This window comes from Cottoperca gobio, chromosome 19, assembly GCF_900634415.1.
Source record: "Cottoperca gobio chromosome 19, fCotGob3.1, whole genome shotgun sequence".
Classification (NCBI taxonomy): domain Eukaryota; kingdom Metazoa; phylum Chordata; class Actinopteri; order Perciformes; family Bovichtidae; genus Cottoperca; species Cottoperca gobio.
In genome coordinates this window covers 676,031-691,371 of record NC_041373.1, presented here as the reverse complement: position 1 = coordinate 691,371, position 15,341 = coordinate 676,031, and the positions used below count along the sequence as shown (strand labels likewise).

The 15,341-nt window shown below is 42.4% G+C and overlaps 1 protein-coding gene across 14 annotated transcripts in view; it reads left to right on the top strand.

Annotated features, from left to right (window-relative positions):
- The window catches only part of exoc6 (exocyst complex component 6), a 54,447-nt gene that overhangs the window by 18,462 nt on the left and 20,644 nt on the right, over nt 1-15,341 (top strand). For 7 of the 14 annotated variants that reach the window (XM_029455641.1, XM_029455638.1, XM_029455635.1 and 4 more), the window contains exons 6-18: nt 1,314-1,367; nt 5,314-5,464; nt 5,563-5,718; nt 7,082-7,150; nt 7,749-7,832; nt 8,656-8,702; nt 8,858-8,978; nt 10,778-10,849; nt 10,950-11,047; nt 12,904-13,009; nt 13,535-13,644; nt 13,794-13,905; nt 13,994-14,128. In XM_029455641.1, coding sequence (XP_029311501.1) covers nt 1,314-1,367; nt 5,314-5,464; nt 5,563-5,718; nt 7,082-7,150; nt 7,749-7,832; nt 8,656-8,702; nt 8,858-8,978; nt 10,778-10,849; nt 10,950-11,047; nt 12,904-13,009; nt 13,535-13,644; nt 13,794-13,905; nt 13,994-14,128 — 1,315 coding nt within the window. Of the gene's footprint in view, nt 1-1,313; nt 1,368-5,313; nt 5,465-5,562; nt 5,719-7,081; nt 7,151-7,748; nt 7,833-8,655; nt 8,703-8,857; nt 8,979-10,777; nt 10,850-10,949; nt 11,048-12,903; nt 13,010-13,531; nt 13,645-13,793; nt 13,906-13,993; nt 14,129-15,341 lie in introns of all 14 variants that reach the window. The other 7 variants (XM_029455640.1, XM_029455637.1, XM_029455636.1 and 4 more) reach the window with 2 other exon arrangements.

Below are 15,341 nucleotides of genomic sequence, written 5' to 3'. Positions count from 1 at the left end.
GATGGGAGCCCAGCACACTGACCCAAGGCTGAACCCTTGTGATGTGTGCACACTATGAAAGACCACAACATCTTTGTGACACAGGTAGCTCAATAGGCATTGAGAATAAAAACATCACACTTAATTGCATGCAGTGTATTAGACATACATGTCGTTCTATGATTGCCTATGTAGGCCTTAAAATGTGAGCAAGGCCCATCAGCAGGGAATCTGAAGGAGACAGCACGAGCCCCCCATATTTTAATACACTGGTCACAATTTCAATACATTAGTACAACACAGAAGCACTGTAAGTTCTCTCAGAACATAGTTTGCCAATGTGTTTTCTGTTTAAAGCCTGAAGCTGCATACTGTGCAGTGAACCAAACACAAAGGGATAGGTTAATAGTGTTCATGTCTGTATTAAAACATTTGTATTAAAATATTTGTATTAAAACACCACTGCACCTTATATGCTTGTGTTGGATGGTCTTCCCTGACCTCCCGTAGACTGAAACACTGGCACATCCTTATTTTATAAAGCTATTCTTGGTGCTCTTCCACAATACTTAAGGATCGACATTAGTCGGAAATGTAGTGGACCATATCGGCTTCTCTCCGAGGACTTGTTTCTTTTAACTGTCCCAAAAGTCCGTACTGAACTTGGGAAAAGGGCTTTTAGTTACGCTGCTCCGGCTGCCTGGAACCAGCTGCAGAATGAGCTGAAACTCAGAGAGCTGGTCTCTCTGAACAGACTTAAAGCGACTCTTAAAGACATTGAAGCCGCTGTGTCTGTAAATGTTTTAATTAATGTTGTGATTGTGACTTGTCTAACTTTGCTGCTGCCTATCTTGGCCAGGACACTCTTGAAAAAGAGATTTTTAATCTCAATGAGACCTATACTGGTAATAAAAAGAGTACACGCAGGGAATTAGCATTTAAAAAAAAGTTTGAGTATCAAATATAAGATGTGAAATTTCCTTTTAGTGGCTTCCTGGACAGTGTTTCTTGCTGAACTGCAGTGAAGGGAAACGCACTTGATTTGACTAAATTAGACTGAAGACTCAAATTAGCTTCAGATAAAGTTTGGAATACATCTTTTGCACAGAACGAGGACTGTAGATTTTGTAGGTAGATTTAGTCTCCCTTCGCTTACAAGCTCATAATAGCCATCATGGAATACAGCAAGCTACAACTGTTCAGTGTTCCTATGGGTACCTGATTGTTTTAAGATAGACCTGAACAATGTAAATTGCTAACTTATCCTTTTATGTTTTTGATAAAAGGACCATAGCTGTGCATCCTGACTGAAGCTATACCATTTGTCTCTGCAGATACTATGCTGCGTTGAAAACCATGGAGCAGCTGGAGAAGTTCTTCATTCCCAGGTAGGATTATGCCATTAAGGTTCTTGAAGGAATAAAATGACATTTATCACCTGTAGGCTTCAAAAACTTTGTAGCTTCTTTCTAGGCGGCTTGTATTCGCAACAGTTAAAAATATGCACCACACAGACAGGCAGAATACAATATAGTTCAGTTTACTCAGTAATCCAGACAGGGTCAAATACCGGTAAATCAGTCCAAAAGGCAAACAAATCCGGTAAGGGGCAGGCAGAAGAATCCGAGTCCAGAAACAGGCAGGCAGGGTCAAAACGGGCAGGTCAGGAAAACTAAACAGGTAAACTAGACTATCGCTGGAGAGCAGGCTCTCTTTAACAGGCTTGACTTTGGATACATGGAATGTGGGGTGAACCCTCATGGAAGGCGGTCAGAGACCACATCACAGGGCAGACCATGAAGTCGGAACACCTGTTGGAGCATAAGCTCTGCTGTATCTTTGGCAGTAGGCAATTTGGTAAGTGGAATGAATTGAGCAGACTTGGAAAATCGATCAACGACAGTGAGTATTACCGTCAGAGTGTGGTAGGCCAGTGACGAAATCCAACGAGATGTGGGACCATGGACGAGTTGGAACTGGCAAGGGATGGAGAAGACCGGAGGGGGCCTGGTGAGAGGTCTTGTTTTGAGAGCAGACCGGACAGGCCGCGACAAATCCTCTGGTGTCCGCCTCCATGGAAAAACACCAGAAGCGTTTACGAAGCAGCCCTAGGGTGAGTCTCACCCCAGGGTGACAAGCCAGGCGAGACGAATGACCCCACTGGAGGACCTGAGCACGGAGACTGGCAGGAACAAACAAACTGTCATCTGGACAAGCACTGGGAGCAGGATGTTCAGCGTGGGAGCGCTTTACCTTGTCCTCCATGTCCCAAGTTACTGCACCGATGACACATGCAAAAGGAAGGATACCTTCCGGACTGGATGGAAAACTCTCCGAATGGAATTGACGGAAAGGGCGTCGGGTTTCACATTCTTTGAACCCGGTCTGTAGGAAAGTGAAAAGTCAAAACGGTTAAAGAAGAGAGCCTATCTTGCTAGACGAGAGTTCAGCCGCCTGGCTGAACGGATGTACTCCAGGTTTTTGTGGTCTGTCCAGACCACAAATGGCTGCTCTGTTCCATCCAACCAGTGTCTCCACTCCTTCAGTGCCAGTTTTACTGCCAACAACTCCCTATTACCAATATCATAATTCCTCTCTGCCGGAGACAGCTTCCGGGAGAAGAAAGCACAAGGATGAACCTTCTGATTCTCAGCCGAACGCTGAGAAAGAACTGCCCCCACACCGGTGTCCGAAGCATCCACCTCCACGATAAACTGGCGTGTGGGATCTGGGAATATGAGAATGAGAGCTGAAGTGAAACGTAACTTCAATTTACAGAAGGCCTCCTCAACCACAGGGGACCATCAGAAGAGCACTTTCTGGGAGGTAAGGGGAGCTGCCACCGAGCTGTAATTACAGATGAACCTGCGGTAGAAGTTGGCAAAACCCAGGAAACGTTGAAGCTCCTTTCATGTGGAAGGAGACAACCAGTCAGTGACAGCCTTGGTCGGGTCCATCTGGATGTTACCTGCGTTGACGATGAATCCCAGGAATGATACTTCTGAGGTGTGGAATACAGTACAAACAGCTGTTCTCCCGCAGGCGGCACTGTCGTTCTGCCGTGGACAACAGAGTCCGTCCAAACTGCATTGGCTCTGAAGAGCCGGAGAGTGTGTCGGTAACCTGCTCAGTAGCATGCCCCAGTGAGTGGAAAGTTTAATGAAACGGGGCTTGAGGAACAGCAGACCGAACCCTCTCTTGTCTTCGTTCCCGCAGACGTCCATCGATACGGATGGAGAGAGCCATCCAGCTCATCCAAATCAGTGGGACAATCCCGAGCCGCTAATTCAGCCTTGATGCGATCTGACAGACCGTGGTAGAAGGCATCGAGAAGTGAGGCAGAGTTCCAGCTGCTCTCAGCTGCCATGGTGCAGAACTCGATGGAGTAATCAGATACTGCTCTCACTCCCTGCTTCAGGTCGAGCAGCCCTCGAGCAACCTCTTCCAGGCGTTGCATGATCGAAAACCTTCCGCAGCTCCTCAGTGAAGAGTTTGACGGAAAAGCAGGCTGGAGATCCTTTCTCCCACTCAGCAGTTCCCCAGTCCTTAGCCCTGCTTGTGAGCAGAGAGACAATTTATGCCACCCGGGATCTCTCTGTGGGGAAGGCGGAGGGTTGGAGCTCAAAAACCAGAGAACACTGCACGAGGAATGCCCGACACGAACCAGGAACGCCGGAGTAGCGCGCAGGTGGAGGTAGGCGTGCATCTGACGCCGGAGAAGTGTGGACCAGAGATCTGGAGGCAGCAGTAGTATCCGAACTCCGAGCCGTAGTGGAGAGATTTGTGACGTGGTCCCGGAGAGATGCAAAGTTACGCTCGTTGCGAAGAGACATCGCCTGCATAGCCTCCGTAATGAAGATCGGCTGTTGCTCATGGCATTGTATCATATCGACTGGTGTCGGCGGCGCTGTCTGGGATGGTGCTGAGTCTGCTGGGTCCATGTTGGCCAGGTTGTACTGTAAGGTTCGCTGGAACCGACAGAACTGAACCCAAAAGCACGACACAGAGACAGGCAGAATACAATATAGTTCAGTTTACACAGTAATCCAGGCAGGGTCAAATACCTGTAAATCAGTCCAAAAGGCAAACAAATCCAGTAAGGAGCAGGCAGAAGAATCGGAGTCCAGAAACAGGCAGGCAGGGTCAAAACGGGCAGGTCAGGAAAACTAAACAGGTAAACTAGACGTTCGCTGGAGAGCATGGCAGGAAAACACAAGACAATCTGGCAGGGAACAAGTGGGAGAGACCTGGTATATATCCTCTGAGAGAACTAATGAGGGAACGAGAAGCAGGTGAGGAGATGGGCTGTGGAAACCAGGTGAGGGGAATAAGTTGATTGCAGGCAGTGAGGATGAACCAGGATCTGAAATAAGAGAATTACTGACAAGGTAAAACCAAATGAAAACAAACTAATAGTGGGTGGAACGCGTGACAGTTTCAATGTTAGAAACAACAAGTTACAAGTTGGTCCTAATGTAACCACATTCAAGTTTCACAAGGAAAACAAGAAAGACAACAATGAGCACATTGTTATACCCACCATAGGTTTACTTTAGCTCTGTCCTGTTGATGCTTATGAACATTATGATATGGGGATTTAAACTTCATTCCAGGAAAAAAAAAAACTAATATTGGTGTTGTAATGCAGTTTTGCAAAATGTAAATGTTGACATGCTGCACTGCTAGGTATAAACAAAAAGTATAATGGAGATGAGACATCTCTACGGCCGATATCTCCAATTCTCTGCAACTCATACCAAAACAATACAGATTGATTACATTACATTCAGTACAGGTAAGAGGAAAAATATGTATTTTGGATTTTAGGGTGAACTGTTCCTTTTAAACCACATCCACTTGGTGGCAGCAGAACAAGATCTAAGAAAGTTGTTCTTGGTGCTGAGCAGGTAGTGTACAGTGGATTTATCAGAGCTGCTGCTCGAGACGAGGTTGGTGATGGCACTGAAACTGAACCAAAATAGTAAAGCTGTAAAACCGAAACAATAAGCTAAAAGACACAAAACATTTGTGATAATATTCACAATATCAGTGACAGCTTTCATATTACACATGGTAATTTATCATTGTGGATGTAAAAATATTGATAAGTGCAGCTCTAATATGGATTCCTTCTTCTGCGCCAACAAGCTGCTTCAACAGGAATCTCATTAAAAAAGCAATTATGCCATTTGATGTGAACTTTAAATGGATTTCGTTGATTTGCCAGATTATGTATTGTATTCTTTTTCATATAATAAGAATACAATACTGGTTAGATTAGATAGTACTTTTTAAAGCGGACTGAGCTGGACTGGTCTGCTGTGTCTCCTGCAGGGTAAGTCAGTACAGGTTCTGTCAGATCATGGCTGAAAACCTGCCCAGACTAAGAGAGGAGATCAAGGAGATCTCCATGTCAGACCTCAAGGACTTCCTGGAGAGCATCAGAAAGCACTCCGATAAGGTTGGAGAGACCGCCATGAGACAGGTATGAGAGGTTGTGTTTTTAGCAATTCCCACAATAGAAGTAAAAAGGTATTTATCAGTTGATGGATCTCTGTATGTGTGTGTTGTATGTCCCTACAGGCACAGCAGCACAGGACCTTTAATAGTGCAGTAGCCAAGCAAGCCAGTATGGGCCACTACACCAAGCCTTTGTACTCCCTCAACGGACGAACTCAGACTCACAACGGCCTGATGATGGATGAAGACACAGGAGATGAGGATGAAGCCGATGAAGAGGTGAGGGAACATTTTGTTTAGTTGGGTGAGACAGAAAGTGATCGTTTTACTATAATGACAGACGTTTGTGTGTGTGTATCTGAGTTTCCATTATCTCACCAACCCTTGGACCGATCTTGTTCATGCTTAGCGTGTGTGTAGCTGAGGACCAGAGGGAGTGCAGTATGTGAACTTATTTGGATAAGCACTTCTGTAGAAAACTACCGTACGTAAACCCGCTCCACCCGGCTCAACTATGGTTAGCGTCTGCGCTAAGCCGTAAAAGTGCCAAAAGACGCGCATCAAAATACACAAAACGGCACGGCGCCGTCCGCTAATGGCCACTATAGGACGTCTCTGTGTTTTTTTCTTTCACAAAATAGTCCGTGCCTTTACGTTACCGATGATAGAAATGAGGATGTGTGTGTTATACATGTCTCTGTGTGTGTCGGCCAGTCTGAACTTCGACTTTCTTCCAAAGTGTTCATCAAACCTGGATCATACACATTTAATGGGCTTTGACTGTATTGAGGCCATAACATTTTCATGGCAGCTTTTGCACTCATGATGTGTTGCTACCGTGAACACGTGCACTCACTTTGAAACCCAAGAACCAGCAGCACGAGCACATCATGAACGGGCACTGAACTAGTACAGAAATAATGTATTCATATTTTACTCATTTTATTTACTGCATCCAACTACAGAGTATTTAATTTACTTATTTCTAATGTGATGGCTGCTAAATGTTAGATTGCTCTTTATTTTACGGTATCATAGTCTGATTAGAAATTAATTACAATGCTAAACAAATGCTTCAGTTAGATGCTGTTTAACAGATGTGCCTGTAAGAAAGTGAAGCTATGTTAAATGTATTGTCCTCTGAGTGCTCAGTGTTTTGTCTGACTATCATAAAGGCTATGCTCAATATAATATGGCTTTACATTCGTCCAATTACAGCCCGTGTTTTCTAATTGAGCTATCACAGGCCCATGTTGGTAGCATTAATTGTGTGTCTAATTAGCTTTTGCACAATGTGGCAGTAAGGGCAAAATAGCAGGTATGTGGTTTCTATTACAGCATAATTCAGGTGTATATTGTCTAATTAGGGTAGTTACATCTTGTTACATCTTATTAGGGGTGGGCAATATGAACTTTAAACTGAGCTTTCTCAGTATTGAGTCTATATACTTTTATAGGTATTAGAGTCCTGGTGATAAAGGGAATCTTTTGTCATGTTGCATTATCAAGAACTCGGAAAAGCACTATATTTATTTTCCATGTAGTAGGTTGTTAATTTTCATCGTTTGCTGTTTTTTCATACAGTATATGAATAGATAGAAAATGTTAAAGGAATATTTGTTTCCTCATATGTGTCGAACAGATTCTTACAGCTCAGGACCTAGTGGACTTCTCGCCTGTCTACAGATGTTTACACATTTACACTGTGCTGGTAGGTGTCTCTGTGTCATACACATACACACACACACACACGCTCATCCACAAACAGGATCATAGCAATGATGTGGAGTAGTAGTGTATAATTCTAGAATTGAACCCGATGAATAAATGACCTCTGCTCTTATGTGCCAGCACACTCTGTGCTGATGACTTCATCAGATACTAAAAGGTTCAGTGACATGTTAGAGGACTCAAGCAAAAACAAATCAAAGTCCATGACAGCAGAACATCATATTGATCCAAGGCCTATTCACACTGAATACATTTCTTTTCTTTTTCACACTACATGAACAACATTTTCACGTTGGACCTTTATGGAGAATGATTTAAAAAAGCTGCATTATTGCATTTTCAAATGTAGACGGTTTAGGAGAGTGTTTCTCTTTCACTTCTCCACTAATGTACCCACTTTGCTCAATGATCCTTAGTTCTATAAATTCTATGCCACTGCAACAATTTTTGGATTATATTATTATAATTTGTATTATAAATATAAAGACCACCTGGTTTGAAACAGCAAATAATTTTTTTGTCATTATCAGTGATGTTTGGGGAGGTTATTAAACTGTTGTGTTTGTCTCTTTCTGCAGGGTGACCGAGAAACATTTGAGAACTACTACAGGAAACAGAGGAAAAAACAGGCCCGGCTGGTCCTGCAGCCACAGGCGAACATGGTGAGCAACACACACGGCCTCAGATTGCATTACATCCAATTGCTGATATAGTAGCAGTATCATGAAATACACATACTGCATTTCATCATTACATTTGTAGTCCATACCAGGATTTAACATTCCTGATGTCAACTCTATCGTATTGTGACAAATGTTTTGACCAAAGACTGAGCAAGTTGAAAACCAATTAAATGAATAACCAAATAAGGCAGCATTAAACAGACCATTCCATTTATTTACTTGGTTAATGTTTCACTTAAGGAAAAAGATGCCGTAAAATAAAAGTTCTGATTTCCAATTTTGACACTGTGTAGAATTTGAAAAGTCTTTCTTCTAGTGGAAGTACCAAAAAGACGCCATAGCAAACAGCAATGCATGCTTCTACCCCCATGCACTTCAATGACTTCCATCATGACTACAATAACTTGCTATGCTGTCAAAATAATTTGAAAGATTGTATAGTCAAAAAATATATATTTTATAACAGAAAATATATTCAAATATCAAAATTAATAATTAGAGGGTCAGCTAAAAATGTATAGTATATATGTTGGCAGTGTTGAAAGTGAAAACAGAATAATTGTATTACTTTTTGCTGTTTGGCAACCAGCTGTCAAGTCTTAGTGGTTAGAATTTCACTGACAAAAACAATTAGATTACAAAACAATCCTTGTTCACAAATGCAATGTCATGTGACAATGATAATGTATATATAATATTTAGTTCATTCATAGACTGTGTCTGTGTGTGTGTCTGTGTGTGTGTCTGTGTGTGTCTGTGTGTGTCTGTGTGTGTCTGTGTGTGTCTGTGTGTCTGTGTCCAGCATGAGACAGTGGAAGGCTACAGAAGATACTTCAATCAGATTGTGGGGTAAGATGTTCCTCCCATTGTCACTTCATTGTCACATTACATCATTACATTCTGCTGCATGTGTGTGTCTAATCAAGTTTGTATCAGTCACTCTAGTTTCTTTATATGTGAACATAATAAAAAATGTTGATATGTGTGTTTTCTGTGTGTGTCAGGTTCTTTGTTGTGGAAGACCATATCCTTCACGCCACGCAGGGACTGGTGACCAGAGCTTTCACTGACGAACTGTGGAACATGGCCCTGTCCAAGATCATCGCTGTGCTCCGCACACACTCTGTATGCCCTCACACACACACTCACACACACACACACACACACGCACACGTGCACACATGCATGACACACACAGAAAACAGCAGGGAGTGGACTGTGAATGAGAAGGGGACTGTTTCGAGTTAATAGAGATAATAGAGCCTGCTGTGGCTCTATTTATCCTGGAAGAACCTTCATTCACTGGCTGATACACACACACACAACACTTTGGAGGTCAGCACACCCACAAACACACTAATGATGTCACTCTCAAGAGAAAAGGTCAAAACACACATACGCATGCTGCCAAAGAGGAGCTCATTGGGGCCTTAATGAGAGACAGATTGCAACAATAACATCAGATTAAGAAGGCATATTCCTGACCACTGGGCTCCAGTCAGTTGTAAATGACCCGGAGGATTATGCTAACAGGCCAGAGAATGGGCCACACAGCGTGGGGTGAGAAGACTAACAAAGGCCCTGGTCTCCCCCTGGGCCTCAAGCCCCTCTGCTGGGCCACGACACTGCCAGGGTCAGCCCACAGGGAGAAAGTATTTTTCACAAACCTGTTCATGAACCAGTCCACTTCTAATTCAGTGTCAAAATGTCCACAGTTTATGGCAAATAATAAAAGGTTTTCATACTGTTAGTTCTCACACTATTTTAATGAACACATTCCTCACAATACAACTTTGACCAATTTATTAAAACAAAAAATGAAAAGAATGCAGTTATAATGAATAAAACTTCATGTTATATTCACATTTAGCGTGGCTCAGAGCATTGTACATGAAGAATAAAAGTGTCCAAACTGATGAAATACATTCGTGCCACTGCTGTGATTTGCTCTGTGTAGTCCAGTCTCCAACTGATTGTTGCTGTATGTATGTGTGTGTCTGAGTAAACAAGAGGCAGTCGGCCGCTGCTTTACGGCAAATCTCAGGCTGTATTCATTTACTCTGTTGATTTACACACTACTGTGATTGGCAGGATTCTTGTGTCGGTGTTGAGACTCAACTGTGCTGCTTTCAAGGTCATAAATCACTCTGCACCCTCGAAAAATGGAGAGACTTTGTTGGTCTTGATTGACCCTTGGCTAAGCCCCTCCCCCTTAGTTACTGTTGCTACGCCTGTCAAGCTTTCTATTCCAGCCCTTTATGCACCCAGTTTACAGTGATGTGGAAGATTTGTAACAATGAAGCTGCGTCCGAAATCACCACTAATTCACTATTCCTTACATAATACGGAACAGTGAGCAGTAACACGTTCTACGCTTAATGTTGCTTCATCACTCACAGGTGTTTGTACAGCTTCAGCTTACACATCTATCAAATGTGAGGCTGGATTGTTGAAAGTTGTAAACAGGGAGTGGCTGTGGCTTAGGAGGTGGAGCAGGTCGTCCACTTATGGAAGTGTCCTCGGGAAAGATACTGAACCCAAAAGTGTGTGTGTGTGTGTGTGTGTGTGTGTGTGTTTTTATATGGCAGCCCTGCCATCAGTGTATGAATGGTTAAATATTGAAGTGTTAAGAAGATTACAAGGCGCTATATAAATGCAAGTGTATTTACCATGACACTAACCTTTTCTCATTCATTTTGGGGGTATTTCTGAGGAGCTATATATAGAGCATACATTTCAGACAGAAAATGGCAGATAGAAAATATAATGCTCCTTTAACTTGGGAAGTGATTTCAGACAGGGCTAGATACAAGTTTATTATATTATTATTATTATTATTGTTGCTGCTGTTGTCATAGATTTTTTTCCCCCCCACATGCAACTTTTGAGTGTTGTTTGCTGATTATGATGTTTGTTATCCCCAGTCGTACTGTGATGACCCAGACCTGGTCCTGGAGCTGAAGAACCTCATAGTCATCTTTGCTGACACACTTCAGGTTGGTTCAGACTCGAGCTGCACTTCATTTGGACATCTTGGGACTCTGAAGGTTGCACAACAACTGAGATGAACACTTGGTTTTCTGTATGTGTGTACAGGGTTATGGTTTCCCAGTGAACCGGCTGTTTGACCTGCTGTTTGAGGTCAGAGACCAGTACAATGAAACTCTGCTGAAGAAGTGGGCACTGGTTTTCAGGTAAGCTTCGCTGTGTGTGACTTTCTATAATTACATTTCTGTCCACATGAAACCAGGCAGGTAGGTAAACCATTGTGTTTATTTTGCTTCCTGCACAGCAACGATTTTTCATCCAATGGATAAAAACTTTCAGAGTTGTGTTGTTTCTCTCAGGAATAAACATTTGTAGAGTGGTGGTTGAGGAGGAAGCTTAAAGACCAAAACTCATCAATACTTGGAGTATTAGGAACAACTTCAGTGTTTTGTGTTGACCGTTGTGAAGGCCACAAGTTGAAACTTGTCATGTGTTGCTGGAGTTTTTGCTCTTTAGAAAATGAGTGTTTGGCCAATGAAATCTGTTTCGAGCCGGAATCGTTGGTTCGTCTCTGCCGCCGGACCCAAGCCAACATACAAACTATAATGTGAAGATTATAAAATAGTCCAGCTCTGAGTTTCAGCAGTCTGGTCTAATGACTCGGAGCAGGTGGCTCGGAATTCTACATTTAACAACAAGAGGCGTCAGATGAAGTTGATCGTTGATTCTGCTTTAAAATACATGAACATGTGTTGTTTCGATCACAAGTGTCTATTGTTATGTAACCAGCTTAATATTTTCTGAAAGTATTTGTTCAAAAATCAGATTGTTCTCTTGACACGTGTACAAGTCTGCATGATGAGTGTGACCTGTTTGATATTTTAGAGTACCGTATTTTCCGCACTATAGAGCGCACTGGATTATAAGGCGCACTGTCAATGAATGGTCTATTTTCGATCTGTTTTCATATATAAAGCGCACCGGACTATAAGGCGCATTAAGCGAAACAAAACAGTCAGATAAGTCAGTCAGTCAAACTTTATTAAACGTGTTCACAATAACTCAACATTGTTCAAACGTTAATGAGCGTATTCACAATAACTCCCAACCTTGTTCAGTTGTAACACGTAAAAAAAACAGTCTGATACCGCCAAATCAAACGTCATCTTCTTGCTTCCTCCACTTCCGTACCATTGATTCATTAATGTTGAATTCTCTCTATTCCCATGTTCTACTGCGTGACTGATAGCCTTGAGTTTGAAGTCCGCGTCGTAAGCGTGTCTCTTGACAGGTGCCATTTTGGGGTCCTTATACACACACACACTGTAATATTATGGTATGTATTACTCCGCGACGCTCCTGACTACGGTAGCCGTAATGCTGCAAGCGGTGCGTGTTATGCAAGTACAGCGCGTATCCCTATGCGTAGCTAGACAGTTAGCTAACATGCAAAAGTCCTCCAATAAAGATGCAAGGTTTGCTTTCTTGACTTTACTGTTCTTATTTTACTTCGTAAAAAGACAAATAGTTTCCAAGGCTCAAGCATCACAGACACAAACACAGTTTTTTAGCGTCTCTGCTCCACGTGTTGATCTCGCAGCTCCGTAAACAAAGATCCTCGCAAAGCAGAAGCGCTCACTCTGACACGCCCCCAGCAAACCAACAAACCAAGGAGTGCTCACTCTGAGTCAAAAAACATGTCCCAACTCTATAAACATAGAAATAGGCAGCACAGTGCGGCTTTGTAGTTTACAAAAGTCGTACTAAAACATTTTGACAGAGCGCCGTGTACCACACAAAATCGCTTCGAGATCAGTAAACACAACCAGAATTAATCCATATATAAAGCGCTCCGGATTATAAGGCGCACTGTCGCTTTTTGAGAAAATTAAAGGCTTTTAAGTGCGCCTTATAGTGCGGAAAATACGGTACATGTTGTTTCTGAGAAGTACAAATACAACTGAACAAACTACTTTTATAGCATTTGTGTAACACACAGAGAGAGATTCTCAAAGCAAACATGTAAATGTGTAACAACACCAAACTGTGTTCTTTTCCACAGGGAGATCTTTGAGTTGGACAACTACAGTCCCATCCCTGTGGATACAGAGGAGGAGTATAAACTGGTAGTCAGCCGCTTTCCCTTCCACGATGCTGAGATAGAGAAGGTAACACATGCATGTGCAACTCAACAGCAATGAGAAGGGAGCAAGATGGCTCACTCCTTAGCTACTTAACAAATGATGTGTTTATTTTTTGATTTACAAGTCTGACGTAGCATTTTACCTGCCCCGGGCAAGCAATCCTTAAGTTCTGCATCCAAAGCAAGATGTCTAGTTTTGATAACTTCATTGCTTATGTATATAGACATAGTATATATCCTCAGCATATTTTCACAATGCAGTTATTAGAAAAGTGATGATCATCACAAAATATATTAATTTTCCCCATGTGACATACAAGTTCCACAATAATAATTCACAAAGGCCCCTCCAATCACCCTCTTACCCTCCCCTACCTTCCAGCAATGTCTATTAATATAACCATAGAAGCAAGAAGTGACAGTGGAAATGATTAACCTGGGTGTATATTAGATATTAATACTGTCATTGTGTGTGTGTGTGTGTGTGTGTGTGTGTGTGTGTGTGTGTGTGTGTGTGTGTGTGTGTGTGTGTGTGTGTGTGTGTAAGCAGCAGGACTTTCCAAAGAAGCTGCCAATGTCCCAGTCTGTCCCTCAGATCTACACACAGGTCAAAGAGTTAATTTACGCCAGCCTCAAGTTCTCTGAGTCACTACACCGGAGGTTGGTCTCACGGAACATGTACTATATGTTCACTTTGAGGTGGTCACTAGAACACTTCCACAGTGCTAATCTTCCCTGACCTTTTTTACTCTTTGTTGTACAACTGAATCTCTGGACTTGTTGGACGTAAAATATGTTTGTGTATCCAGTTCAACAGAGATCGATGACATGTTGCGAAAATCAACCAACCTGCTGCTGACGAGAACACTCAGCAGCTGTCTGCAAAACCTCATCAAGAAACCTCACATAGGATTGACTGAGGTAAAAACTACTGCTGTTACTAATCACACACATCATCTGGACCAAGAATTTAGTCATTTAGTCTGAAGTTGTAACCTTGTTTCTGTAGCTGGTGCAGATCATCATCAACACCACCCACCTGGAGCAGGCCTGCAAGTATCTGGAGGAGTTTATAACAAACATCACCAATGTCTCCCCTGAAACAGTTCACACCACAAGACTCTATGGCTTGTCCACGTTTAAGGTAAATGTAGATGTGGATTCTTCTTTGTTAATTAGACCCTTCGTTGCTTTGTTTCTGCTGTTTACAGAAGTTAGGGAGTACTACTGTTTATGTGTTGTATAAAAGCTTTAGTGTCTCCAGAGGGAGCTGTGTGAAGTCTAAAATGTCCTCATGAGATGTGACTTGACCTAATCTCTGCTACAGGCTCACATCTCCAGACTACATTAGCCGCTACTAGCATAAAGCTCCGAAATCTGCAACCGAACTGTCCGCAGTCGAGTACATTACCTATTGTGGGTAATGTAGGCACGAGGGACCAGATGCATACAACTGTGTCGATTCACAAAAATAACTGTGTACGAACAAGACAGAAATATGCATACGCATTCTTTTCATCAGATTTATAAAGCTGCATGTATCCTATGTTTTATAAAGCTCAACCATTGTGGAGCAGGGTGAATGTGCAAACACCTGCATACTGATCCATCACTCACCTGTCACTGAGAAGAACAGCCAAGAAGAAGTGCAATTTCACAGACTGTGTTGCATCGGCGAGGTTCTTCCACAGATCAGCTGTCACACAGGGCTGTGGCTATTCATAGAGTCTGGAGCACTAATTCATCACATTTATCTGTAAAGCATCATCACGGTGATATCTCCAGCATCCTTATCACATTACAAAGTGCTTCACAGACAGGATCAAATCAAAAGATCATTGACAGGGAGATAACGGCTCAAATGTAGGTCAAAATAACTACACAATTCATCTTAAATGCATTTTGATTAATTTCATAACATTACATTATTACAGGTCATTTTTCAGACACTCTTATCCAGAGCGACTTACAGTGAACTAAGTACAGGGACAGTCTCCCTGGAGCAGCTCAGGGTTAAGTATCTAAAAGGACAATATCCCTGAGTCTGCTGTCCATCGTGAGTCTGGCAATGTTACACATGTGCATGCTAAATTAGTGGGGGTGCTCTTTTAAGGACTTGTTCCTCTGACAACAGTTGTAGATCAACTTTAAGTTAGTGTTAAAGAAGTAACAAATCCAGGCTTGTATCAAATCACTAACGGTCAAATCAAACTTACTCAGCTGTCCATATTCAAGGAACAGGGCCATGGCTAGCGTAACAGTTCTCAGGTTTGCTAATCGCTAAGTTGTATCTTTATTCCTGGATGACTTTAGGTATAACTGTATTTAAAACTATTCAATCCTGTAAGTCTTGTCAA